Below are 26566 nucleotides of genomic sequence, written 5' to 3'. Positions count from 1 at the left end.
TATACATAATAACTAAAAATCTTAAAAAAAATACTGCTCAAGACTAAAGAGATGACCTAGTCATTCAACTGCTTAACACTTGAAGACCCAAGTTTGATCCCATAAAACTCATGTTAATTTTTTTTTTAAAAAGCCAAACACTATAGTATATACCTGTAATCCTGGTTTTATGGATTAAGGGGGCTCAGACAGGAGGCTCTCTGGGGTTCACTGGCCAACAGTATAGCTGGATTGGCAAGCTCCAGGTTTAGTGAAAGACTCTGTCCCAAAAATTAAGATGGAAAGCAATTAAAGATGACATTGAACACTGACCTCTGACTTCCACACACATGTGCACACATATGCACACATGTGAATAGAATACATATGTACATGCACACACAAGATACTGCTCCTGTCTGTGTTCTGCTCATATGTAGCTGTGCATCCATAGAGATTTTTGTGTAAAGGGAGGTAAGGGTCAAAATTGCCTGGGAGAGTTAGAATTAAAGAAATAGACTTGGTGACATACTTAACAAGAGACTGCCACTTCGACTAAGATAGGACATTTATTTCTAAAAGTCACCACATTGTTGAGGAGATAGACATGGGGAAGAGAGGTTAGGGCAGAACACTCAGGAATTTTCTTAGTGGTATGATTCATATATATATGTATATATATTATATTATATATATACATATATATATATATGAAGGGGACCCCAAGAACCACACAGTTTTACACCTGCTAAGTAGTTAAGGAATCTATAAATACTAAGATAAACACACATCGCCATAAAAGAGCCTTGGCTGTGGGCCTGGGAGGGGTGTGGCATAGAGCCTGGGGCCTTGCACCAGAAATGGGCACGGCACTCTCCCAGCCCTGTAGGCTGCAGGTCTGAGATTGAAGTAATATGGCATCTGCTGAGGTCTCTTTCTCTTTCAGTTGGTTGTGTCCTTGCCACCTCCTTGCATAGGTGCCCTCCATGCATGGGTGTCTCTCTGAATCTACATTCCCCATATTAGGTCACTAGTCAGGTTGAATTCTAGTTACCTGCAGTCTTTGCTCTACTTGAACCACCTTGTTCAAGGCCCTGTATCCACATACTGTCCCATTCTCCCACGGCTTCAGAATCTAGGTTTGCTCAGCTCAGTAGTGTAGATGTGTATATCTCACAATACACAGTGAACCCCAAGGGGGCTGGTGGGTGTTTGAGATAAGTGTGTGTGTGTGTGTGTGTGTGTGTGTGTGTGTGTGTGTGTGTGTGGAGTGTATGCAGGTATTATTCCTACACAGCCTCACTCCAATGCAATCAGCCAAGTGCTGCTTTCTAAACGTGTTTCCAGATAGGACCGCGTGTGCAGAGTGTCCAGACCATGAAATTAAATTGTGTGCACTCTTGCTCTCTAATGGTGAGTGTTGGGTTGGTCCCAACCTGGAGAAGTGGGCACCGTGGCTTCCGGTTTTCAGATGTGGGAAGCCAAGGGACTCATGCAGTCTTATCAGGAAAGCATGTCACTCGGTGCTATGGCTAGTTCTCTTCCTCTGCTTCTCTGTTCTTTCTGATCCTGGTGGATGGTGTGGAACCTGGGAAAGTTTGTGTCCAGGAAGTGGGCTAGAGTTGGCCAGACTGTCCCGGTTCTGAACAGTCTCCACACAGCACCCTCGTTTCTGACACTGGCGACCGGCATAGGTGTCCCTGGTGTCAGCCTCCGTTCTCTGATTCTTCTAGCATGACAGAAAGTTCCTTCTCTCACTGGCATGATGCTTTATAGGGAAGGGAGAAAATCCAGCCAGCCAAAGTGATTGCGTGGAGCAGAACTCTGCAGGGAGGACCGCAAATGGAGAACTGCCGTGTCTCTTCCCAGTGAGCAGATGCACTGCCCTCCTGCCTTCAGTATGTGACAGCTGGACCTTGTCTGTAAGACATGCTTGGCAGACTAACTGATTGCCACTCCAGGCTCACCAAAACTGTGACGAGAAGCCTCTATCCTTAGTCCCAGAGTTGATCTTTCTGGAATGGCCAGTCCCCCTGTAGTATCCATTGTGATCAGCTACCCAGAGCAGGAACTTGTCAAAAGTGTGACCCAGATTAGCCTGACTTCTCTTTGAGGAATATGCACTTCTTCTCCACCCAGATATATTGTAGGGACGGCTTTTGGTTAGCTGATGACTGCGCAGGCAGTGGCTAGGCCCAGGGCAAGGCCAAACACTCTCTATGCTCAGCTATATGCCTGTTCTGGGCCCCTTTGTAGGCACCGGCTCTCATTCTGGTCCTGTGACAATTCCCTCATGCTCTGGGCTATCATTTGCCCCGCAGGGACCATGAGGGGAAGCAACCAGCCAACCATCACGGTGGCATCTAGGCCACCCTGCTCCGGAATGCCCGCTCCCTTGACCCTTCTCTCACACCCACACGATTTTCTTGTTAAAATTTAAAAACCATTAATTAGTGGCTGCTCTGTCAGATGGCCTGCTCGGCACCCCTGGTGTTCCTTTGGTAATTTCCGGCCACTCAGAACAGGAAGGACCACCCTGAGTCCACAGGTCTTGGGCCTCATGGTCATAGTTGGCTAGAACTGGAAGAGGCCTGAAGCCAGAGACCAGGCTGGATGAAGTTATTTTTCAATCAAGTTGGGCTTTGCCCTGCTAATCCCTCTCCTCTGCAGGGGCTGAGGACAGACAACTCTTTCCAGCATGGAGACAGCCTTGGCCCTGAGATTGGGACCCTGGGCCCAAATCTGACAATAAACAGAATGTGTCTCAAGAGACACCCAGCTGAGCACCTAATGAAACAGATGTCTGAAGAGAGGAGAGGAGAGACAGCCAGCAGAAGCCCAGGATCCTCTGGGCGACACCAACCCCTCCGCGTGTTGGGAATCTGTCCAAGACCTGTAGAATAGAGTTTTTTCCATGTGTGGATCTGAGTGCTATGCTCCCTTCCAGCTGCAGGTTTCAGTTTCTTCGGCTGTGACATGGAGATTGTAGTACACGTCTCAGGGCTGGGGGCATAGCTCAGCGGTAGAGGGCTTGCCTAGCGTGTGTGAGCCTCTGGGTTCAATACATTCACACACGGTATATATTAACATCCACATCTCCCACATGTCCTGCACAGTGCACATCAGTTAAATACCGGCTCTGGTTTCCATATCTGAAGCTCTTCTTAGATAATTTGCAGTTTACATTCAAGTCCTCCTTACTCTTATAAATGAATTCTGTTTGTGAAAATGAAGATATTCCAAACCGAACAAGCGTGCAGCAAACGTGCTTTAAAGAGTGCAAAGACTAGCTTAGGGCTGACTCACCCGGCAAAGCCCTGGGCGTGTGAGCATGAGAACCCAAGTTCAACCCACCAGAAGTCACATCATATAGAAAGGGACAGGTATGGTGGTGTGCGTTTAGCATTCCAGTGATAGGACAGCAGAGACGCCATCTTTGGGTGCTCGCTGCCCCCACCCCCCCAACCTGGCCAAACTGGTGAGTCCCAGGTAAAAACTGAGACTTTGTCTTTAAAAAAAAAAAAGGTAGACAATCATCTGAGGAACAGCACCTGACATTGGCCCCTGGCTGCCACACGCACACATATATGCATGTGCACCGACACATGAATACATACATACACGCATGCTCATACACGTTTTTAAAAAGCTTGAAAAGCCTCCCTGACTAGGAGGCAAGTCCCATTTTACTCCATATCTGATTTTATTGTGGTGGCCGTGAGAACGCAAGACTCATTTCCCGGCTGGAACAATGGAACTCCATCCACAAAATGACCGTCAAATACAGTTGTAAAACTTATCAAAATTTAATATGGTGTGTTTTATCATCACCCCCTGAAGCCCAAGATGACATTGTCCTTGACCTGCCCCGCCTTCCCTGACAGGTCAGCTCAGTGCATGTACCAAATGCACACGTCTCACCATATGGCAAACAGCAAGTAACATTCAGGTCGAGAAGTTAGGGGTGACGTTTGGCTTCCTGGGGTCCCTCGAACACATTTCCTGTGCTGTCTCTGAGGACCAGCCTCTCCTAATGCCTTTTTCACAGTCTCCTGGTCCTTGCCACCTAGACTAGCGTCTGTCATTTCCGTTCCACACCCCAATATAAACCTCCAGTCATGGTCGTGAGATGCTGGCTCAACCTCTGTGTTTCTTGAGGCCCCAAGCAATATCCCGGATTTACGAGTCTTGCATATGAGGGATCTCCTTCCTTCCCCCGTTCTTTGCCCTTGAGGCTGGAGACAGGCTTCCTGGGTTAAGAGGTGAACTCCGACAGAGCTGATTTGTAGTTCTAGAACCTGGGCATTTCCTCCCCCCAACCCCAGGATATGCCATTATTTGTATCTGATAGCTTCCAGCTCCGTATTTGCTGAGGCTGCTGGCTTTTTAGATATGGCTATGTAAGAGAGGGACAGCCTGTTGCCCATGACTGGACTGCTGAATCCTGTCTTGACTTGGTTTCCTCTGGTTTTGTGAGGGGGGAAAACAAACAAACAAACAAAAAACAGGTGTGAGAATTTGACAACTGTTAAAGGGTTAGAGGCACATAAGAGCCTGTGGGCATTTACGCATCAAAATGCTTATCACTGGGCCATTAGTAGCAACAGGGGGCACTTGTGCACATAGCCAGCCGATGGACACATGGTTGGTTTGAGTTCTTAGTCACAAACGTTAGGCTTGTACCAATGGCAGAGTCTCTCTTGTGTCAGGATGGTGTTCAGTTGTGAGTTACAAAGCACACAGGCCTTTTCAGAGAGCGCTGATCTCATGACAGAAGCCCAAAGATGAGCAGCCCGGGGCCAGCTCTGGCACCAGGGCTACAGAGGAACCAGCTGCTTTCTTCTTGATCATCCTTAGTGGCCACTGCTGGGTTTTCTGTCTTTGGACTTCTACTCTAGGAAGGCCAGGCTTAGAGGAAAAGACGCACAGTGTCCTCAGCTCTCTCTGTAAAGAGCATTCCAGGAATCACCATGTCCTCATTTACACCTCCACTTTATTGGCTGAACTTTGTCATCTGTTCATGTCTGCGAGGGAGGCCAGGAAATGCTTGATCTTTCCTTTTTCTTTTCTTTCCTTTTCTTAAATTTTTAAATTATATATATTTTACCTTTCAAGACATCGTTTCCTCTGTGTTGCCCTGACTGTCCTGGGATTCACTCTGTAGATCAGGCCAGCCTTGAACTCACAGAGATCCGCCTGCCTACCAGGTACCAGGATTAAAGACCCTCAGGAAATGTTTTTGCAACAGATTGCAGACTCAAAGTTGGAATTCTGTTAGGAGTGAAAGGAGATGGGCATAGATATTAGACAATGTGAGCCACAGGGCACTTCTGTATCCCCTGACCAGCAACCCTGGGCACCCACACTTCTTGTCCCCTACACAGAACTCTAATCATGCCCCTCCTTGGAGAGGTTGAAGGCTTCACACTGGGGTTGCAGCCAGGGCTAAGCCCAGCTCACAGGAGACCATGCCAGCTTCCCACTAGGCTGGAATGTGTCTGGTTCTTCAGGATTCCATACTTGATTAAAAGCCGAGATCATTTGCTGTACTTACAAAGAAAGTTCCAGGGCGACCATGACACAGTGATGAGGTTGCAGCCAGATGAACCATTCAGGAAGGGTGAGAGAAAGACCCAGAGTGGACGATCCCTTTGCATATGTGATGAGAAAAAATTAAAAATAAGGAACATATCGAGAGAAGAATTGAAGAGATTAAATTGTCCTGTGACTTTTTCCTCTTTTTTTTGTTGGATTTTTCTTGGTTTTTCTAATGTAGATATCTAAAAGTTTTACAGAGAGAATTTTTTTTTCTTGTCAGATACACATATGTAAATATTTCTGCATAGGTGGTATTGAAGACAAATGAACTATTTGCCTAGGGAGGAGTGAATAGAAACTATCATCTGTTTGTTTATTTGATGCATCATGCATGCAAGACAAGTGCCCTCCTGCCATGCTGCACCCCCAGCGTTCTTCCTGCTTTCTCTTTTGAATTTGGTCTTCCTAAATTGCTCAGACAGGCTCTCCTAGTAACTGGGACTTCAGGCCTGCACTCCCAGATCTGGCTTAGTAATTAATTTTTAAATATATATTAAAATTCATGTAATTTATGCACACACATACAAAATGAAGTACTCAGGCAGGCTCACAATAAAAGGTGAGTGTTCCTTCCACAGGCCTCTCCGCCTAAAATAATCTCCCAGGAAACCCCCCTGACAGCGTCTAGGCCTTGAATTTGAGACTCTTTCCTTGCAAAACCACCTGAAATAGTTTGGATGGCTGATAACATCAGGACTGAAAAACAGCTCTGCTTGCAAAGGAACCCATCCAAGTGGCAAGTGGCATTGCTGGGTGTGGCGACCTCGTTTGGAAGGACTTAGATAGTTAAGATTTAGTAGGGCTAGAGAGGGGTGGTGAGGCGGGAAGTATTGTGTAATGGTTAGGGATGTAAGCTTTGGGGCCCTGCTGGGTTAAGAACCTGGTTCTGTCATTCACTAAATGGGTGACCTTGTTTCATCTTATCTTGCTTAATACAGTTTCAAAGTAGTGACCAGAATACTCCCGTCAAGGATTTTTTTTTTTCTTTCTATCACCCTTAACATTTGTTGCTTGACTTAAATTCCCTAGCTTTGGCACTGACTAGCCTAGGCATTTGCTCTAGTTGTAAACTTTCAGACTGCAATTGCTCATTTTATAGTTTTTTGGATTCCTTAAGTCGGGATCCAGTAAGGGCCACATGTTGCAGGCTCTGTCTCTAGGCCTCTCTTGCTGTTCTTATTTTTGTCCTCATGAAGTTTACTGGTTGAAGAAACTAGCTAGAATGGTTCTCACTGTAACCTGCCAAAACCAACAATGGCATGTCTAAGCTAAAAAGCTGGCGTTCCTCTCACGCCAGGGTCTCAGGGAACCTAAGGGCCAGAACCATGATCCCTTTGCAGGCTCCCCATCTTTCCCGCTCTTGCTTGCATCCTTCTTGGTCTTTTGGCTTTGTAGTCTACAGGGTGGTAAGTGGCCTCCAGACCACACCTCCCTTCCAGGGACCAGCCGGAAATCCAGCTCTGCCTGAATTCCCAGATTCTCAGGCCTAATCTTCATCTAGAGATCTCAGTTTCTGGGTCCCCCCTGTTCTGTCCCATGCATCATAACAAGGAGGAGGTATCCCATAGATCCCACCGCAATGATACCGGTCTCCTAGAAAAGTCAGTTGAGAGAAGATGTGAAGAAACACAAGGGTCCCACAATGAGCCCAAAGCACACAGCAGTCTCAGAAACCACCAACCAAAAGAACAATAGTGGAGGGGCAGCGTTCTAGTGTACATCGTCTCTATAAGGCAGGCCTTCATTCCTCCTGGAGGACAGCCATGTATTTAAGCTCTATGCAGAGACTCCAGAGCCTGGGCCCAGAGATCCACCTAGTCACTGTGTGAGCCTGAGGATATAGTGTCCGCAAGCCGGGCTTGAGCCCGTACTCCCTGAGACTGGGTGAGGCAGAATCCCTTCATGGTAGCTCAGCAGTGGATTTCAATAGATTGAGCAGAGAGGACTTCAGTTCCAGTTGAGACTCGCAGTGAGGTAGCTACGGTGACCCTTCACTCCACAGGGGATTAGCAGAAGCCCACCTGCCTTGGGCCAAATGTGGTGGGTCATTATTCTAACACCTTGGAGGCTAAGACAGGAAGACCATTGTGAGTTTGAGACCAGCCTGGGCTACAATAGTGGAATCATGGCTCACTTCGGTTATAGAGCATTACCCTGTCTCAAAAAATCCAAGTATAGCAGTAGAGGCGGAAGACGGAGGAGTCTGTAGCAGCTACAGCCCCAGGCCCCAATCTTCTCTAGGCTCTGTCTGGGACTGTCACTCACATCACCAGCCTGAGAAGTGGTGTGACCTGTGAGCATCTGCCCCAGGAATGCACGCCTGAGAAGACCTCATTCCAGAAAGGATCCCTTGTGAACATTGGCTTCTGCCATGCTCCTGACTCTGGTCCGGCAGCCCTGTCTTGTGATAATTAATGAAAAATCTTGTTGTCCCCAATGGAGGAAGGTGCGACAGTTCTCACTTCTCCCTCACAGTTTGCAATCTTTACCTTCACACTGCTGTCACTTTCTGCTGGCAGGCCGAAACTGTAAATGGGAAGTCTGGGGCCACCGTTGTTCTGCTTGTTGACACGAGCACAGCCAGCTTGCCATCATTGTCTTTGGACTCCATATGGACCTGTTCTGCTTGCACCACCTGCTCTGCTCCCCCCACCCCCCACCGCCAGCCCCTCTCTGGGCCTGCCTAACATCCTGCTGAGATACCTTTAGCCCTGTGGGGACAGGGACAGGGGCTTCAAAAGGCAAATCAAGGTGTGTGAGTTTTTGCGCAGATGCGAGGTTTTGTTTAATCTCCGTTTTGAAGAGTCACAGTGCAGAGGTCAAGATGATGCTTGCTGTTGGGACCACGGAGCTCTGTTCTTGAATGACAGCCTCGCAGGACGCTTTTCTTCTAGGACTGTGTTAACCACACAAAGCCGGGCCTTCTGGAAGGGCCCATACTAACACACTTGCTCTAAAGGGGCTTAAGAAGTTTGATTGTGGTACCCTTCATACCCTTCCCAGAGAGGCAAGCACCTGGTGACAAATTGTACCCCATTCCTTCCAGCTGAGACCCGGGGTCCCTGTTCATGGGAAACGTTTCTGAGGTTGTGGGAGGGAGAGCACGTACTAGGGCTTGATGTGAACATTCTTTCTCACCCAACTGTTGTGTGGCAGCTCTCCTCCTCTCATGGGGAGACTTGGGGTTCCATAGCCCCCTGCCTTTGTGGGTCTGCACTCTCTCAGTTCCTGTACGGTGGGGTAGATGGTGGCTAAAAACAGCTTGTGTTCAGCCTGACTCCATCCTGTTTGCCAGAACTTAACCATGGGACCCCACCCATCTACATGGGAGTTTGGGAAATGGGGTGTGTCGCACAGGGAGAAGGAAATGGATCTATCATAGGTCACAGAATAGTTTTTGCCACCATATATGTTATCATCCACTTCACACTCTATCAGGATCCAGTGAAGGTCTCTCTAGTTTCCAAAGCAAGATTCTGCAAGGACACTATGATTCATATAGAAAAGTCTGGCCTCAAATGAATATGATTTGATTAGAACTAAAGCTCTCTCTGTCTCTCTCTCTGTCTCTGTCTCTCTCTCTCTCTCTCTCTCTCTCTCTCTCTCTCTCTCTCTCTCTGTGTGTGTGTGTGTGTGTTTGAGGGCATGTGTGTATGTTGTAACACATATGTGGAGGTTAGAGGAAAGTGTTGGGGGCAAGCTTCCCTCTACTTTGAGACAGTGTTTCTCTTTATTGTTCTCTTCTGCCTTTGCCAGATTAGCAGGTTTATTGACCCATAGGAAGTCTGTCTCTGCCCCCTCCCCTTGTAGGAGCAAGGGATTACAGACACATGTTAGAATGTCTGGCTTTACATATGTTCTGGGGATCTGAACTCAGGTCCTCATGCTTGTGTGGCAATCACTTAACCACTAAGCCATTTCCCAGCCCCATAATTTTTTTTGCAAGATTTATCAGGGCTTTAAACATCCTGATCCTAAATATCCACGAGAAGGGAGACTATTCCAGATGGCCTGAACCTACTAAGTCTCTTTTGAAGGAGGCATTTTAGTAAGTAGGATGTGGTTTGGAAAACATTGATCTAGAAGTTTCTCATTTTATTGTTTAGAAGCCATGGGGTTTCTACGTGGAAAAATTGGCTTGAAACTAGTTGCCAAATTTGTGCTTTCACAAAGTTTAGCCCTTTGGGGATCGTGGTGTCAGAGACCCGAAGGATGAGTCTTCCTGGGATGCGGTAAAGGAGTTTGCTGCTGTGGCAGAATACCTGGGGAAATCATGTGGAAACTGAAGCAAGGTTTACAGACTGTGGCAGCTCCAGCGTGGTGCTTTGGACCTGCGGGGAGGCAGAATTTCATAGCAGGGCCACGGGTTGGGGGAAAGCCACCCACTTGGTGGTGGCCAGAAGGCAAGAAAAGGCCGCAGTCCCTGTTTTCTCTTCAAGAGTGTGTCCTCAGTGATTCAGCTTCCTTCAGGTTGGCCCCGCCTCCTCCTAAAGAGCCCGACCCCTCCCAGTAGCATCACCAGCTGGCACCTAGCTTTCAAGGAGACAGGTAAAATCAAACCATAGCACCCTTCTCTCCCCTTCCTTTCCCCCTTCTCCCTTGCTCTCCTCCCATCCCAAGCCCTTCCCTTCTCCCCTTCCTCATTCACTCTGTTGAGAAGGGGTCTCACTCTGTGGCCTTGATCTTGTGAGCTGCCTGCCTCAGCATCCCGAGTGCAGGAATCACAGAAGTGAGCAGCAAAGAGCCTATGAGGATGGAGTCCCTGCCTTATTATATATGGCTGAGGGTAGTCATCGGCTGGTGTCTGCTCCCTGCTTAACTTGATGAATGACTGTGCAGTACCATATGTGCCTGCCTCGGTTATAGCTGGACACTTTGGGGCAGTCTACCTGCATTGGGCCCGCAGCCCAAGCCTGCCCATCTGGTCAAATGTAAAATCCCTGTTTGTCTGCTTATGGTTTTATGGCTGGCTGGCGGCACTGGCCGTAAATCAAGGTGGTTTGAGGGTTAGTGCTGACCCTAGACAGAGTCACTCTCAGAGAAAACTGGAGTGGGTTTTTTTTTTTTTAATTTGAGTTACAGGCACTGGTCCTATATACATATATAGCTTAAAATTTAATTTGGTGTGTAATTGGGACTAGCTCTTTGGAGCCCTGGGTTATGTGTTTGGAGCAGCTGAGAAATAGGGGCGAGGCAGGGCAGGACATGGTATGTTAATTGGTGGCCTCTGGGACCTGTGAGAGAATTAGATCTAAGTCCCCCAGTTAGAATGAGCTTGGCAGTTTTATTTGAGTCAGAGGGGGCATATATACAGAGACCACTGGTTTGCACCAACTGGAGCAGGCTATTCTCTGTTCTGTTGCCTGTGGATATGGTCCTCAGCACACAGGAGGGACAGAAAGAGAGAAGGTAGCAAGAGCATCCTGGGTGAGGGTGCGTGGAGCCTTGTACCCTTGCCTGCACCCTTGTCTGTAGTATTTCTGTGCTGCTTAGCCTGTGCTCCCTCTGAGAGTTTCACATTTTATTACCAGCCTCGATAAAAGGGACTTGGGTCAGAGCAAATATTCACAGAGGAAAAAACAAAGGAAATTAAATGCGAAATCGTGACTAGTGAGAAACCACACAGAGGCCTTGACTTTAATACTGCCAGAGAGCCATTGGGGGAAGTGGTCCCCAAGAGTTGGAACCAAAGGACGTGGGCCTGGTATTCCCAAAGCCTGGCCTCTCTCCTGTTTAAAAAGAAATTGCCATTTAATTTGTTTCTGAGTTTTATTTCTCAAGCAAACCAGCATGGGGCCCTGTAATGAGGTGGTGTTTCTGGGAGGTGTTGAAAGATGGAGAGGAGGGAAACCACAGAGGAAGGCTGCGTCTCATCTGGAGCGGGTATGGACCTCTTCAAGTGGCACAGGCTCTCAAGAAGTCAGCATGTGGAGCACAGGAGGGAGGTGGAGCTGCTCGAGAACTGTTACTCCCACTCTGCTATGGACAGGAGTTGCCATTGGGGTCCCCAGCAAACTAGGCAAAGGGCCCAAGAGAGGAAAGCGAACCTGAGCTAAGGGGATGAGGAAGTATGTCTGCAGTGAACCAAGAATAGCCCTAATGATGAGAGGCTCTGAGCCAAGTGAGCATCAGGGTCTCTGATGTAGATAGGCATCAGTATCTAAGGAGGGTTGCTTCCGGGATCCCCATGGGTACCAAAATGGTGTTGTTGAATTAGGAGCGGCGGGGCTGCGTCCCCAGCACCCGGCCGCCCCCACAGCTAGCTTATGCCGGAAATAATTACATGGAAACTGTATTCTTTTAAACACTGCCTGGCCCCATTAGTTCCAGCCTCTTATTGGCTAGCTCCCACCTATTAATCTAACCTATTTCTATCAATCCTTGTAGCCCACGAGCTGGCTTACCAGGAAAGATCTTAACCTGCGTCTGTCTGGAGTGGGACAATCATGGCGACTCTCTGACTCAGCTTCTTTCTCCCAGCCCTCTGTTCTGTTTACTCCACCCACTTAAGGGTTGGCCTATCAAGGGGCCTAGGCAGTTTCTTTATTAATAAGAAATCACTCCCACATCATGGTGTGATGCTCTAGTCCTCTGTATTAGGTGGTTTAGTGTTTCCACAGGGCAAACACATTTTCGTGTTCCTTAATCTTCTGTAACTGACTCGTGATACCTAGCACCCTATATGTAAGATCTATTTGCAGTTATTTTACTGTATTGTATAGACAAGAAAAAGAAGCCTGTTTGTGTTTAAGTTGGATAGAGATTTTAAAATATCTACTTTAAATATGATTAACTCCAAAGATTCAGAAACAGGAGCCAGATGAAGGTTAATATTCAGGAGGATGCCTATATGTTTGTCTTTGGATTCACCTTCTTATTTAGCTTCTCTAGGATTGCGAATTATAAGCTCACTGTCCTTTATTTATGGCTAGAAACCAAATATGAGTGAGTACATCCCATGTTCCTCTTTTTGGGTCTGGCGACAATGAGGACTACTGAGAACTCAAGAACAATGGCAATGGGTTTTTGAAAAGACTCTTGCCTGGTGCCTCCAAGCCGTTCCTCAAGTGCAATTCATATTGGATTGGCTTAAATGGCAATTAAGCCTGAGCTTATGGGCTTGGGAGAGCCAGATGGCCTTAAAGGCCCTGGTACAACTTACCAGGTACAAAACTTCTCGATTTTTCCCATCATCACACCTATTAGCATTGCCTGCATCACCCAAAGACCAAGACGCCATCTGTGATTATCTCTTCTTCCAAGATGCAGGTTCTTTAGCCACTGAACATGTGATGTGCAGATTCCCAGGCCCTGCCTCAAAGCATGTGAGTCTGGGGGTCTTGAACAGAGTTTGGGGATGTTATTCAGTTGGTGGATTGCTTGTCAAGCGTGGATGAAACCCTGGGTTCCACCTCTAGCAACACAGGTGTCAGGTGAGGCAGCAAATGCCCTTTTTCTTGGTTCAAGGTTATCTTACATAGGGAGTTTGAGGCCAATTTGGGATCTGTGAAATTCTGTCTCAAAAAAAAAAAAAATCAACGTGGGCTAGAGAAATGGCTCAGAGGTTATAAGTGCCTGATGCTCCTATAGAGGACCATAATGGTTTTTAGTATCCAAGGCAGTTGACTTTCAATTGCCTATAACCTCAGCTCCAGGGGATCTGATGCCCTCTTCTGGTCTCCAATGGCACCCATACTCACATGTGCACAGACACTATACATTAAAAATAATAATAAAAGTGTTTTTTAAGTTTTGAACGGAGCTCAGAAATTATCATTTTAACCGTCACCCAGGGACCCTGTCCATGAGTGTAGGCAGTACTTTGAATCATTCCTCATCACACTGAGATTGAATGTGGATCCACATGTTAGCTGTGTGTGCACATAGCATGCGTCTATGTTTTCTCTGGGCATAATGAAACTTAAAGAGATTTCCACTTCCAAGATCATGTAATTTTTTTTGTAAGTAGCAAAAGCTCTCAAGTGTTTCCCCCAGGTTGGGAAGAACAGATATGTTACAGAGGAAATGCTGTATGTGAAGTAAGTTTTGGAGAAATATGACCATGGAGACAAAAAGGCCATAAATGCAAAGGAATCTCTTTGTTTTAATTATTTCTTTTATTTTTTGAGATTAGTATAACTGCATTATTTTCCCCTTCCCTTTCTTCTCTTCAGACCCTCCCAATACCTCACCTTTCTCTCTTTCAAATCTGTAGCCTCTTTTTTCATTAATTGCTATTGCATACACACACACACACACACACACACACACACACACACACACACACAAAGAGAGAGGGGCGAAGAGAGAGAGATTTTTAAATACATAAGACAACTTTTTCTCAGTCTGTATAATATTATTTGTCTGTGTGTTTTCAGGGTTAACCATTTGGTGTTGGATAACCAATTGGTGTGCTCTACCTTGGGGGAGATTGTTTCTCCTCCTTCTTGACATTCGTTAGTTGTCTGTAGTTCTTTGTGTAGGGCTGAGGCCTCCTGGGCTCCCCCACGCCCACCCCCATATCCTTGTAAGCATGTCTTATGTTATATCCTTGTTCTATTCATGTTCTGGCAGTCATGGCAACGAGACTTTATGGTTGTAGCTTCCCATGTTCCTAGGAGACAATTTAACAGCATACTCTGTGACCCGCTGCCTCTCACACTCTTGCTGTTCTTTCTCGCACAGCGGTCCTTGGGCCTTAGGTGGGGAAGTGATTTGTAGATGTATCCATTGGGTCTGGACTCCACAGCTCTGCACTGTGATTGGCTGCGTTTTTCTGTGGTTCTCTGTCTGTTGCCAAGAGAAATTTCCTTTGGAGGGGTGAGGACCACTCTTATATCTGAAGGAATTTAACTCCCAGAACATGCCCCTTTCTCAGTGATGGCCAGCTCCCAAGCCTGCCTACCCCTCGGTGCCTGCAGATGGGGAGAAATATCCCATCTTCCGTTTTCAGAAAATCTGTTTTTAGCCAAGCCGGAGGCAGAATTGGTATCTGGGAATTTGGGGCTGTGGCCTTGGGCTAGACAGCAGGGCCTCCCCAGTCTCCTGCCCCTCCTTTGCCTAGTCTTTGGGGTCCTGGGCCTGATGAATTCTCCCTCTGCCCCCTGCCTGCTCCTCCTGCACCCCCACAGGGCAGGCAGAGCTGGGATGGCAATTTTACAGCATTGTTATTACTTCATTGTTGCCCACATTGGGCCCCACAGCCACTCCGTGCTCAGGCCAGACCTTGCCAGAGAAACGGCTTCCTACACCTTTACAACGTGAGAGGAAAAAAGGGGCCGTTGGATTTATGGAAACTATATAAAGTTTATGGAGTCTTGGCAGGCCCGAAGTAGGAATGCCTGCAGGAGGGGGCCACATTTTGAAATGGAGACTGCCGTGCAAGTGTACTGGGCCTCTGTCGGGACACCAGACAAAAATCCCTAAGTCCAGGGTGTGCTGTGTGAGCCAGGGGCCTGGGAAACTGGCTTGGAGGCAGCGGCTGCCACGGATGACCTTACGCGCTCGTGTAGTGTTCCTCGGAGGTGGACATGGCTGTCCTCGTTCCGTAGAGTGAGAACTTGGCCCAGAGTTGTATAGTGTGCCACGAAGTGGTTGTGCGGCAGTCTGGAGTCCCTCAGACTTTCTCCTGTGGATTGGGTGATGTGTCCCAGTTTCAGTTTGGAGCCTGTCCGCTATTTGTGATTGTGTTTGTCTGTCCCCCGATACCCATCAGTCATCACCATACCCCTCCTGTAAAAGATGGTTTATGCCCAGTGTTCCCCACAGGGATTGTTGGGGACAGAAGCAAAGCCAACTCAAGGTTGGTTCTGAATCAGAGCAGGGTTTGAATACATACATAGCCTGAGTCCCTCTGTCCCTCTTCTCCTGTAGGGCCCCAGAAGAGTACCCTGTGGGATGCAAAGCCAGCGCTCTCCATCCCTGTAAGCCTGGCTCTTCTACTCCGTTCTCGCTTTCAGTCGTACCACATGCCATCTTTGTTTCTCCCTCCCACTTGCCGGGATTCTCGGCGTGCAGATTCTGTGAATACTTAATTCTTCATTGCTGGTTTTACCCACAGGGCCTGGCGTTGTTCCAACGTCTAGTCATCTTTGTATAAATATCAGCTGGGAGTGTGGATGGGCGAGTGTGTGGATATGGACGGGCAGATAGATGGCTGGGTGGTTAAGTGGATGCTATGTTGGGCAGGTGGATAGGTGGGGAGGTAGGTGACGGGTAGGTGAAGACATAGATGGAGGAACGGGAAGAGGTAAGTGGTTGGTTGGGTCGATGGACGAATGGGGAGGTTGTGTGGTTGTAGATTGACGGTAGGTGGGTAGGTGGGGAAATATGTAGGGCATGAACACCCATGTTCACGTTTGCATCCCCACACACAGTTCAGCTGTGAGGTCTCTCTCAGCCTTCTTACTAAATGCTTCTCTGTTTCGGGGTCTGTGCTTTGCTCTTTCTGAGGCCAGCTGGAGAAGCAAACCTGGGTGTTTGAATGTGTGTGTGTAAATACTTTACAATCCCCATAAACTTGTTTAAAGACAGATGGGGGTGAAAGTATAAACTCGGGCAGCCTTTGGGGAGGGCAGTTTGGAAGTGGCTATTAAAATTTTAAATGTGCCTACCACTAAGACCCAGCAGCCCCACTTGGAGCCGTCAAAGATGAGAAATGCATTTGCTTGCTTGTGCACAAAGAGCTGTGTCACTCCTATTAGTGGCAGGTGAGATGTAGTTACTGCGTCCTTTGAGCAGGGCATGGCAACCCAGTAAGTACCCTGGAAAACTTCAGCCACCAAAAGGAACAAGACAGAGCTAGGTCCAGAGGTGGATATTTCTGAACTGGTGCTTGAGATGGGCTGCTCCAGCTCTCAGGAGTCTCTGGGATTCTGGGACTCAGTCACCTCAGCAAGTGCCTCCTTGTCTCAACTCTTATTGCTGTCAACTGTTCCTTTCCCTCTCCCGGAAACACAGCCTGCTGGGAACAGAGCTTTAAATGGCAGGCCTGCTTGTCAGTGACCTTCTTTAGAGAAGGAGACAAAGGAGAGGAAGGCAGTCACATGCGTAATTACTGTCCGCTGGCTCTTCAGTTAAAAAGCATGAAGGGCACAATATTAAAATCTGATTTATGGGTGCCACTATCTACCTAACCATGTGGCCAAGGGCCAAAAAAGCACTGTAGTCGTTATGGAAAAGCAAAAGCGAAGCCTTATTCTCCGGCAGCAGACAAATTGGCTCTCATTTTCTCCTTGCTAAAGGAGTATGAAGTGTTTTCCGGCGTCTATAGTATGTTCTTCTACTGTGCTGAAATACAGAGTTTAGTAATCTGCAGGTAAATTAGGAGTGTCTGCCTCAGCACCTCAGGGAAGTTTCCTGAGAAGCATGGTTGCTGGACAATGAGGTGGCAGCCACCGTAAGCCACCATGTATCAAGATACAGATTCTAGTGCCATGACCCTCAGAGGTACACAACCTAGGTCTTCCATGGGTCTGGGATGGCTTGGACCACAGAGCTCAGGAGGGAGGGGGAAGAAGCGTGGGGCATTTAGACCCAGTTTATTCATCTGTATGTGTATGCAAAAAACCTGTGTGCATATATAAACATATCAGTGTCATGTATAAAACATTATATATATGGGGGTATGTATAAAACATGTATGTGGGTAGGTGTGCACCCACCCAGGTGTGCACATGTGGAGGACAGAGGTTGTTTGATAACTTCCTCTATTGCTCTCCACCCTGTTTGAGACACAATCTCACTGAACTTGAGGCTTGCTGTACCATCTAGGCTGGCTGTCCAAGGGCCCCCAGGATCCACCTTTCTCTGATTCTCCAGACTGGGGTTGTGGAAATACACTGATGCACTTCGCTTTTACACGGGCACCAGCGATTTGAACTCAGGTCTTCATGCTTACAGAGCAAGCATGTTACCCACTGAGCCATCTCCTCTGGCCCTGCTGAGTGAATTTCTTATAAGTCATTGTTGCTGTTACCGGTTATTGGGAGAGATGGAGCTGAAAACACACTTCCTATCTCCAGGGCAACAGCGGATGTGGGGCGGACCTGAGATGATTCCCAGCTCTGTTTCCTTTCGTCCATCCTTAGGACAGTTTTTCCTTAGCAGGGGCAGGGTTTATAAGGTCTCAGTTTGATAAACAAATGAACAGAAGCTGCCCAGATCGTAACTGATGGGCGGAGGTTGCCTTCCCCCCCCCCAGCACAGTGAGCACTTCTTACTAAGGAACATCGTGAGGGAGCGCTGTCCCCAGCTGTCATTGTGGTTTAGGGTTGTCCTTTCACCACGGCTAGGCAGCAGGTGCCTGCAGAATCTTCTAGTCTAGCTCTAAAAGTGAGAGCCACAAAACTGGGCACGATGACACATGCAGAACTCTGGAGGCTGAGGCAGGAGGGTCCCGAGTTAGAAGCCATCCTAGACCCTATCTCAAAAACACCTGCATTACCATGGAATGCAAGACCCCAGGTTCCCTCCATGAACTTGGGCGTGGGCCTCTCATCCTCAGCTTGCTGAGCAGAAGTAGGGGTGGGAGACAGGCCTGAACACAAGGAACTGGAAGGTGACAGGAAGTCTGACCCTAAGGCTGGGAGACTATTTCTTCAACACTCTGGCACATCCCAGAGCTCCCCCCACCTGAATCCCTAACACTGTCTTTATCCCAGCCTGGGATGAAGACAGGTGCTCTGGGATTGGAGATGCACTCTGCTGTGTCTGCCTTTTCCTGGGTTCTGGGCATCCTAATTCTGGTCATCCTAATTCTGGTCCTCACGCTTGCCTGGCAAGGGCTTTGCCCACTGAACCATCTCCCCATCCCACGGCTCTGTACCTCCACCTCTAGGCAGCTGTGTAGATTCACTGTGACCACGCTACTTCCCACCAGAGCTTATCCACCTTATAGCCAGGTGGCTGGACACTCAAAATCAGTCTGAATTCGTGGGGTTACATAGAGGCTCAATCTTGGGCTGGAAAACGGGGATCAGGTACTACATAAGCCCCCGGTGGGCCCCTTCTGTGAAGGGTTTTGCTCACTCCAGGGACCCTGCAGGGTTCAGTCTGCCGTCTGTCCATATGGAATTTCCCCGGAAAGGGGGGCAAGATTTTGCCCATGTTTCTTCTGTTCCCTGGCTAACGGCATTTCTTTCTTTGCAGTTGAGAGGGAAAATGTGCAGAAGAGGACTTTTACGCGATGGATAAACCTACACCTGGAAAAGGCAAGTGGGGGTCTGGGAGTGGGTAAGTCACAGATTCGTCTGCAGCTCCACTGCTGGTTCTGTAGAATGGCATGGAGGAGACATGATCCCTGCCGTGTGTGTGTGTGTGTGTATGTATGTGACTTTGTGTACTGTATAGTACGTATGTGTGTGGACATGTCTATGTTCATGTATGTAAGTATGCAGAAATCAGAGGGCAACTTAGGTATCAGTCCTTGCCTTTCACCTTATAGAGACAGGGTCTCTTGCTCACTGCTATACACACCAGGCTAGCCATCCCATGAGCTTCTGTGACTTTTCCCATTTCCACCTCCTATCTCAATTGAGGTGCACTGGATTACAAATGCCTGCCACCACTTCTGGGTTCTAGGTGTTGGAACTCTGGTCCCCGTACTTCTATGACAAAGACTTCGTGGACTAAGCCATCCCCATGGCTCTGTGCATTTGTATCTTTCTGGGTCTTCTCACTACTCTCCACTCTCAGTATGTGGAGCAGACACAGAGAGCAGACACAGCCGTTCTGTGATTACCCACGTAGCCGGGGAGGAAAATCCATGAGTGGACAATGGAAACTATTCCATGTTGAGCAATTCCAGGGCTTCCATGGGCAGAAGGCCGTCACCCTACATCAGACACGATCCAGCTCTCCACTCTGGGGGTGTTAACAGCCATCATTGAACTGACACGAGCAAGAGCTCTGAACATCCTTTAGCAAAGCCTCTTAAACGTGGTTGGTCAAGAGCCATGCTCCGCATCAGGCAGCCTGCGTCATGCTGCACACTGCCAGCCTGTTCTCCTTGAGTCCTCCCACAGCCCACAGTAGACTGTGGACCCAGGTGCGCAGACATCCCAAGCTCCCTGAGCTCTTCTACAACGTCTCAGGGGCTCTTCTCTGTCCCTTCCTTTCTCACCTTCTTTGGTCATGCAGCTTGACTTTTCTGTTGTGTCTGCTGCACACCCATAGCATCCAGGCTGCTGACGCAGTCTCAGGCAGGAGGAGCTGAGGAGGGGCGAGCAGGTGATCAACACTCAGTGAGGAAAGAGAAGAAAGCATACAGAAATGCGAGCTCCCCGTGCCCGTGAGACTGGGCCTGTAGGCCCCGGGAATATGTTATTCCAAGTTCCCCGAGGCTGCAAGAAAATTCACACTTCAGGAAAGCTGATCTGTGGAGCTGAGGATGGGGAGCGGATGGGAGAGTGCTTGCTTATACACAGCGCCCTAGATTTGACCCCCAGCACCACATAAGCCAGCTGTGATGCTACCCACCGTAATCCGGGCAATTTGGAAGATGGAAGCAGGAAATGAGAAGTTCCAGGTTGTCCTTGGCCAGCCTGGGCTACATGAGACTATCTTGGGAGAAAGCCAGATGATTTGATGTTTCTTGTACCAACACCACCTCTTCTCTCCTATGGACATTCTCTTGTTCTCTGTCTACACCCGCACCCCACCCCACCCCCAGTCTCTCCTGTCTTCTGGAAGCTGGCTGTCCCACCACTGTAGGAAATTTAAAGTGTTTCTCTCCTCTTCAAAGGCAAAAGCATAGCCACTGCTGGCCTGTCGCAGTGATTCTCAACCTGTGGGTTGCGCCCCCACCCCCACCTCCGACCCCACGCACGTGGTTGTTGAATGACCCATTCACAAGGGTCACATATCAGATATCCTGCATATCAGATGTTTATATCATGGTTCATAACATTAGCAAAATTATAGTTATGAAATGGCAATGAAAATGGTTTATGGTTGGGGGTCACCACAGTGTAAGAAACTATATTAAAGGGTCGTAGCGTTAAGAAGGGTGAGAACCACTGGCCTGGAAGAAACCCGTGCCGTTATTAGAAAGCAGGAAGTGGAACTCCTGACTGAGGCGGTTCTCTTTCACACTTGCCTGTGTCCTGAGCAGGCACGTGTGTCCCGCCCCTCCTGAGCCCCGTCCCTCCTTCAGAATGGATAGCATGGTGCTGTCACATCCCCCATGAGCATCTTGGGCACGAGATGGAAAATGACAAGGGATCACACTCGAAGCATGATAAATCCTTTGCTGGTTGTTTTGACTGAGGGCGCATTTTTGGCATTGCGCAAAAAGTAAAACATTACTGGGGTTTCAGGAGGACAAAAAAAGAAAACCAGTCCCCAATCTTGAGTTTGGCAAGCCCCTAAATTAATGCCTGATGCATGTCAGCCTGCTTGAGAATTCCTAGCAGGGGACAGGGTAGAGCCAGAAAGTCTTTCTTTTTATAGTAAAAATAAATAAATACTGAAAAGAGCTGAGAGTCATGTAACAAATGCCCCACACTTACCTGCCACCCAGTGTGAACCTCTTGAAACATGCATTTGTCATGTCAAGGACACTCCCTTTGGCCAGGCCTGCTCTTGTCCCTTTTTTGGGGGGAGGAAGGAGCAGGTAGGTAGCATGTAGCACCCATTCTGAGGATAAATCAGACAGCACCTGAAAGCAATGTGTAATAAGCAGAGAGAAATTAACGGCCCTGTTTCCAGCCCCGAGACTTTTAAAAACAGCCTTTCATGCAAAGGAAACCTAGGAAGTCCTTGGTGAATTGGGCTTAACTGCAATTTGAAGGCTGTCAGGAATATTTACTGAGTCTCTGGCTTCTGGAAAAATTCCTTAATTTACAGAAGGAGTTCGATCATGCAGAAAGCCCTGGGGAGGTGAGGGGTACTGTGGTTCCGGCCATAGCAGACTCCTGAAGCCTGGGGAATGTTGGTCTGGGGAGTGTTTGGACTGGAGTGGTTTCAGCCTAACCCCCTGCCGTCCAGCGGTGGACTCTGGCCAAGGTCCTGTTTGATGCTGAGGCCCTTCCAGGAACAGCCGAGGGAAATTAGCCCCAGGCCAGGTTCTACCCCTGTCAGGCGGCTAACTGGAAATTTTGTTAGCCCATTCATCAGGGGTGTTTGGTTGGGGTCTCCTAAAAGGAAGCAGTCTGCCAGGCATGGAATGTGGCTGAGGCTGCAGGATTTGCAAAGAAAACACATTGCCTTTTGGTTCAAACTCCCTGAAAGCCTTGAAGCGTGCCCTTTTCTGTGCACCTGTAGATAGCCTCAGTCTATATTTTGGTTACTTGGGGCAGCAGACTAGGACTCATATAAAGGATGAGGAAATGCCACCTTCCTTAACCAGTAAAACATGATCCCATCAAGGGGCTACAGAAGGAAGAAAGCTTTCCCAGAAGAGAAGGTGCTGGCCCAGCTAACATTGTATTGAGATTTTCCTCACCCCGGGTATGTGCTGGGAAGAGTTGCGCTGCCCCAGTTAGCTAGGGGCACTGCGTCCCATTGTCCCTGAGGGTTCCTGAAGCATCTAATCACTCCCTTAATCTGGACAAAAGGCAAGGGGAAATTCTCGCCAAGGCCGCAGGAGCTCAAGACTGTAGGCTTCTGACCCATTGGATCTCCATTGCATTCATTCCGACTGTTCAAGGCCAGATGCAGGACACTGGATTTTTACCAAATACCCAGCCTCCTAGCTCCTCCCTTTCACCAAATCAAAACTGAGTGTTTGCACTAGGTAATATTCCATGAGCCGTAACAGAAGTCGTGTGTGTGTGTGTGTGTGCATCTGTGTATCTGTGTGTGTGTGTTATTTTGATGTATGTAGATAGGTAGAATATAGGTGCCTGTGGAGGGCAGAGGTTAACCTCAGTTGTGTTTTCCAGAAGCCACCCCCCTTGTTTTTTTGTAGATAGCATCCCTTACTGGGTGGGACTGGGGCTCACTGATTCAGCAAAGCTGGTTGACCAACAAGCTTCAGGGGTCCTCCTGTGTCAACCTCTCGCCATTGGGATAACAGCTGTCTATGTGGGCACTGGAGGCTTGAACCCAGGTCCTCATGCTGGTACAGCAGCGGATACTTATCAACTGAGCTATCATCACCCTGGACCCCAAATTCCCTTATGCTTTTAGGAAACATATGGGACGTGCCATTTCTTACTCTCCTCAGACAGAAGCCTGATTGTGATCCAGCCTTGGGGTCTGAGATCTCATGTTAGGGGGTCCTCCAAAGCCTCTTAGTTCGTTCCTTTATACAGTTCTCATGCCAAGCAGTCCTACACCTGCTGGCCAGAGGTCCCTTCCAGGGCTTCTGGCTCTCAGGTGATCCTTCTGCCTGCAAGTTTCTCTCTTTTTTTAAAAAAGATAATTTATTTTAAAAGATAATTTAACTATCGTACGTGCATTGTTGTGAGGGTGTCAGATCCCCTGGAACTGGAGCCACAGACTTCTGCATGCTGCCGTGTGGGTGCTGGGAATTGAACCCTGGGCCCTCCTGGAAGAGCAGCCACTACTCTTAACTGCTGAGCCATGTCTACAGCCCTGCAAGTTTCTCTCTTGACCACCCAGGTCACTAACGGGTCTCTTTTCCTCCTGTCCTACAGTGTGATCCACCTCTAGAAGTTACGGACCTATTCGTTGATATTCAAGATGGCAAAATCCTAATGGCTTTGCTAGAAGTCCTCTCCGGGCGAAATCTGGTATGTGTGTTGGGGAAAGTACAAAAGGAAGTACTTCATAGGCTTCGTCTTCATCTGGGCATCAGCTTCGCATCACTGTGACAAAGTTCCCAAATAATCTGTTTAAAGGAAGAAGGGTTTGTTTGGGCTCGTGGGTTTGGAAGTGGCTATGGCCACTTGGTCCTGTTGCTTTGGGCCTGAGGAAAGACAGAACATCACACGAATGTGTAGCAGGGAAGCTTCTCCTTTCATGGCAGCAAAAAGAAAGGGACCAGGGATTCCAACGTTATTCTCAAGGGCACACCTCAAAAGACCTGACTTCCTCCCACCAAGCCCCACCCCCTAAAGGTTCCATCACCAGCCAGTAGCCGCATAGGCTGGTGTGTATCGGCCAGCAGCACCTGGAGTCTTCAGTGTGTAGATCTTGGGGGAATATCCGAGATGTAACCATGACATCGGGAAATAAATGTATGCACACATCTAGACAGAGTGTACCTCAGCTTCAGGAAATGCTGGAGGGTGACATCCTTTATCATGTGAAGTGTGGGACTGGTGGGATGGCTCAGTAGCTAAGAACACTTCCTACTCCTACGGAGGACTTGAGTTCTGTTTCCAGCCCCGACGTCAGACAGTCACAATGGCCTCTAACTCCAGCTCCAGAAGGTCCCAGTATTCTTCTCTGTCCTCTGAGGCCACTTGTACACATGTGACAGACACATATGCACAAATAAATTTAAAATAAATAGAGTGATATGAGAGCTGGAGAGATGGCTCAGCGGTTAAAGAACACTGGCTGCTGTTGCAGAGGACCCAGGTTCGATTCTCAGCACCATATGGCAGCTCACAACCATTTGTAACTCTAGTTCAAGGCCAATCTGATGCCCTTTTGTGGCCTCTGCAGACACTACACACACATGGTACACATGCATACATGCACTCATATACATAAAATAAAATTAAGTGAATCTGAAAATGAGTTACATATGAACATATGTAACTGAGTAGTATCTTTTTCTCTTAATATTTTATTATTGTTTATTTGTGCACACATGTGTGGAAAGGGTACACATGTAATAGTATGTAGTGGATATGTAGAAGTCAGAGGACAGCCTGTGATGGCTCAGAATTGGAACCGAAGGATCAAGTTACTGGACTAAGCATTGTGTTAACCGGAGTTATGGCTGAGACTTAGGGAAAACCATCCATGGTTGTTGGCTAAGAAGAGGTAAATTCTCAATGCTGGGAACACCCGTTAGTGTCGTAACCAAAATGTTCCCAGGCATTGTCAGATGTACCTCCTCTTCCCCCACAAGGTGGCCAATGATCCAGTCCAAGATGCCTGTCACGGGGGCTGGGAAACGACTCCGCAGTTAACAGAGATTGTGGCTCTCACAGAGGGCTGGATTTGGATTCCCAGGATCCACACCAGGTGGCTTACAACCGCTTCCGCTGGCATCTGCACCTGTACACGCACGCCCACATAGACAACAATAAAATCCTCCTTCTTTTAGATGCCAGATGTGTTTAAGTTGAGAAACTGGCTCCATCTGAGTGTTTGATTTGACCTTGATAGCCCTTTGTGCCTGTCTGCACGTGCGGTGATGGATCCCGCACAGCACAGCCCACGCTGGCTCTGGGCCTCACTTTAAAAGCATGGCTTCTTGCCTGGCACGATGGCACACTCCTTTAGTCCTGGCACTCGGGAGGCAGAGGCAGGTGGATCTCGGTGAGATTGAGGCCAGCCTGGGCTACATGGTGAGTTCCAGGACAGCTAGGGCTGCACAGAGAAACCATGTCTCGAAAACCAACCAACCAAACACACAAACAGCGCTACTCTGAAATGCACGGTAGAGGCCTGTCATCCCCATTCATACTCAGGAAGTAAAAGATGCTGTTGAGTGCACTCAGGCCTGGAAGCTGTTCACAGCGGGCTGAGGCATTCTTGGCAGGTCTCAATCAAGCTGCAGGGGCCCCCAAAGGCCTTGTAAGAAAGCACACTTCAGCCTCTTGTTTTGTGTTCCCCGTAGACGGACTCCCACTTTGAAGCCAGGGCACATGGCAACAACCTCCATGGCCTTGACCTTTGGCCCTGCAGCTCGGCAAAGCTGAGTCCTCTACTGCCCATCAGTAGAGCACAGTAGGTCCTTTCTGGTGGAACTGGCACGTGTGTGCTCTGGAGATGAGCTCACTGTGTGCTTGCTCTGGCAGGAATGGAGCTCCAATCTGCAGCTGGCCATTGTGCATTCTCCCCAAAGCCCAGCTGCAAAAGTTCTTAGCCAGAAACCAGCCATGTCTGCTGCTGCTGGGGAGCTGAGCTGAGCCTTGACGAGGACAGCAAGCTCGCTTCCCTAAGCAAAGAGTCACATGTGCTATGAGAGCATGTTACTGCAGGTCCCTAGAGGGGAGGAGGGCTGGGGAGAACACTGGACACATTTGTCCTGTGTGGAGATTCCCTCTTCCCTAGCTCCAGTGAGTCAAGTGCCAGGACCCCAGTGTCACAGGCATTTGGATGTCTCCTCTGTGGGTGTTTTCAACACCATCGCTAACCTTCTCCAAAGAGCAAGTGATAAATGAAAGCCACTGTGGTCCTGGGCGCTTGCTATCTTGCTGGCGCCTACTTAGTGTTGTCTTCTCTTGTTTTTCAGCTGCATGAATACAAATCCTCATCACATCGTATTTTTCGGTTGAACAACATAGCAAAAGCACTTAAGTTTCTGGAAGATAGCAATGTAAGTGTTTGAAGCCCGTCTGTCTCGGCAATGCGAGCTTGCCCTGTGGAGAAAGGGCAGAATTTTCAAGTTTGGTGTGGTGTTGAGGGGTGTATAGAAAGGCTTAAAAGCAGAAATAGCCAGCCCCTCCCGAGCTTAGGGAAGTCACTCGGAGAAGCTACATTCTGGGATGTGGCCCCAACATCCTGCCCACCCTGTTTGTGCCTATGGATAGGCAGTCTGAGAGAAGACCGGCAGCTATTTGGTTTCTAGAGCTTTGGGGTTGATTGCTAAACTATACATAGCCTTGGGACTCGATTTGACATGGCGGTCAGTGTGGTAGAGGGAAAGGCAGCAGCTTGGCTCTGTCATGGAGATTTCTGGATCTGCATTTGGAACTGTTTCTTGTCCTTCATAAGTAGGAAGGGGAGTCCTAGGGGTGACAATCCTAAAGCCCCCTCTCACTAGGTTTGTTTCTGAACTGATCTGGGTAAAAAGTCTTCAGCTTGTCTGACCTGTCGACACAGAATGAAACATCACCCCAAGATGCGTCTCCTTTGAGGTTCTGTGTGTAAAACAGGCAGCTGTGCGCTATCTCAGCAGAAA

The 26566-nt window shown here is 48.3% G+C and overlaps 1 protein-coding gene across 5 annotated transcripts in view; it reads left to right on the top strand.

Moving 5' to 3' along the window:
• The window catches only part of Clmn (calmin), a 100149-nt gene that overhangs the window by 40346 nt on the left and 33237 nt on the right, over nucleotides 1-26566 (top strand). For all 5 annotated transcript variants that reach the window (XM_005343515.2, XM_013355706.2, XM_026780975.1 and 2 more), the window contains exons 2-4: nucleotides 18727-18788; nucleotides 23178-23273; nucleotides 25898-25981. In XM_005343515.2, coding sequence (XP_005343572.1) covers nucleotides 18727-18788; nucleotides 23178-23273; nucleotides 25898-25981 — 242 coding nt within the window. The remainder of the gene's footprint in view (nucleotides 1-18726; nucleotides 18789-23177; nucleotides 23274-25897; nucleotides 25982-26566) is intronic.

The sequence above is a fragment of the Microtus ochrogaster genome, chromosome 1 (assembly GCF_000317375.1).
Source record: "Microtus ochrogaster isolate Prairie Vole_2 chromosome 1, MicOch1.0, whole genome shotgun sequence".
NCBI classification, from domain to species: Eukaryota; Metazoa; Chordata; class Mammalia; order Rodentia; family Cricetidae; genus Microtus; species Microtus ochrogaster.
Note: the sequence above shows the minus strand (reverse complement) of the source record. Positions and strands in the feature narration are given on the sequence as shown.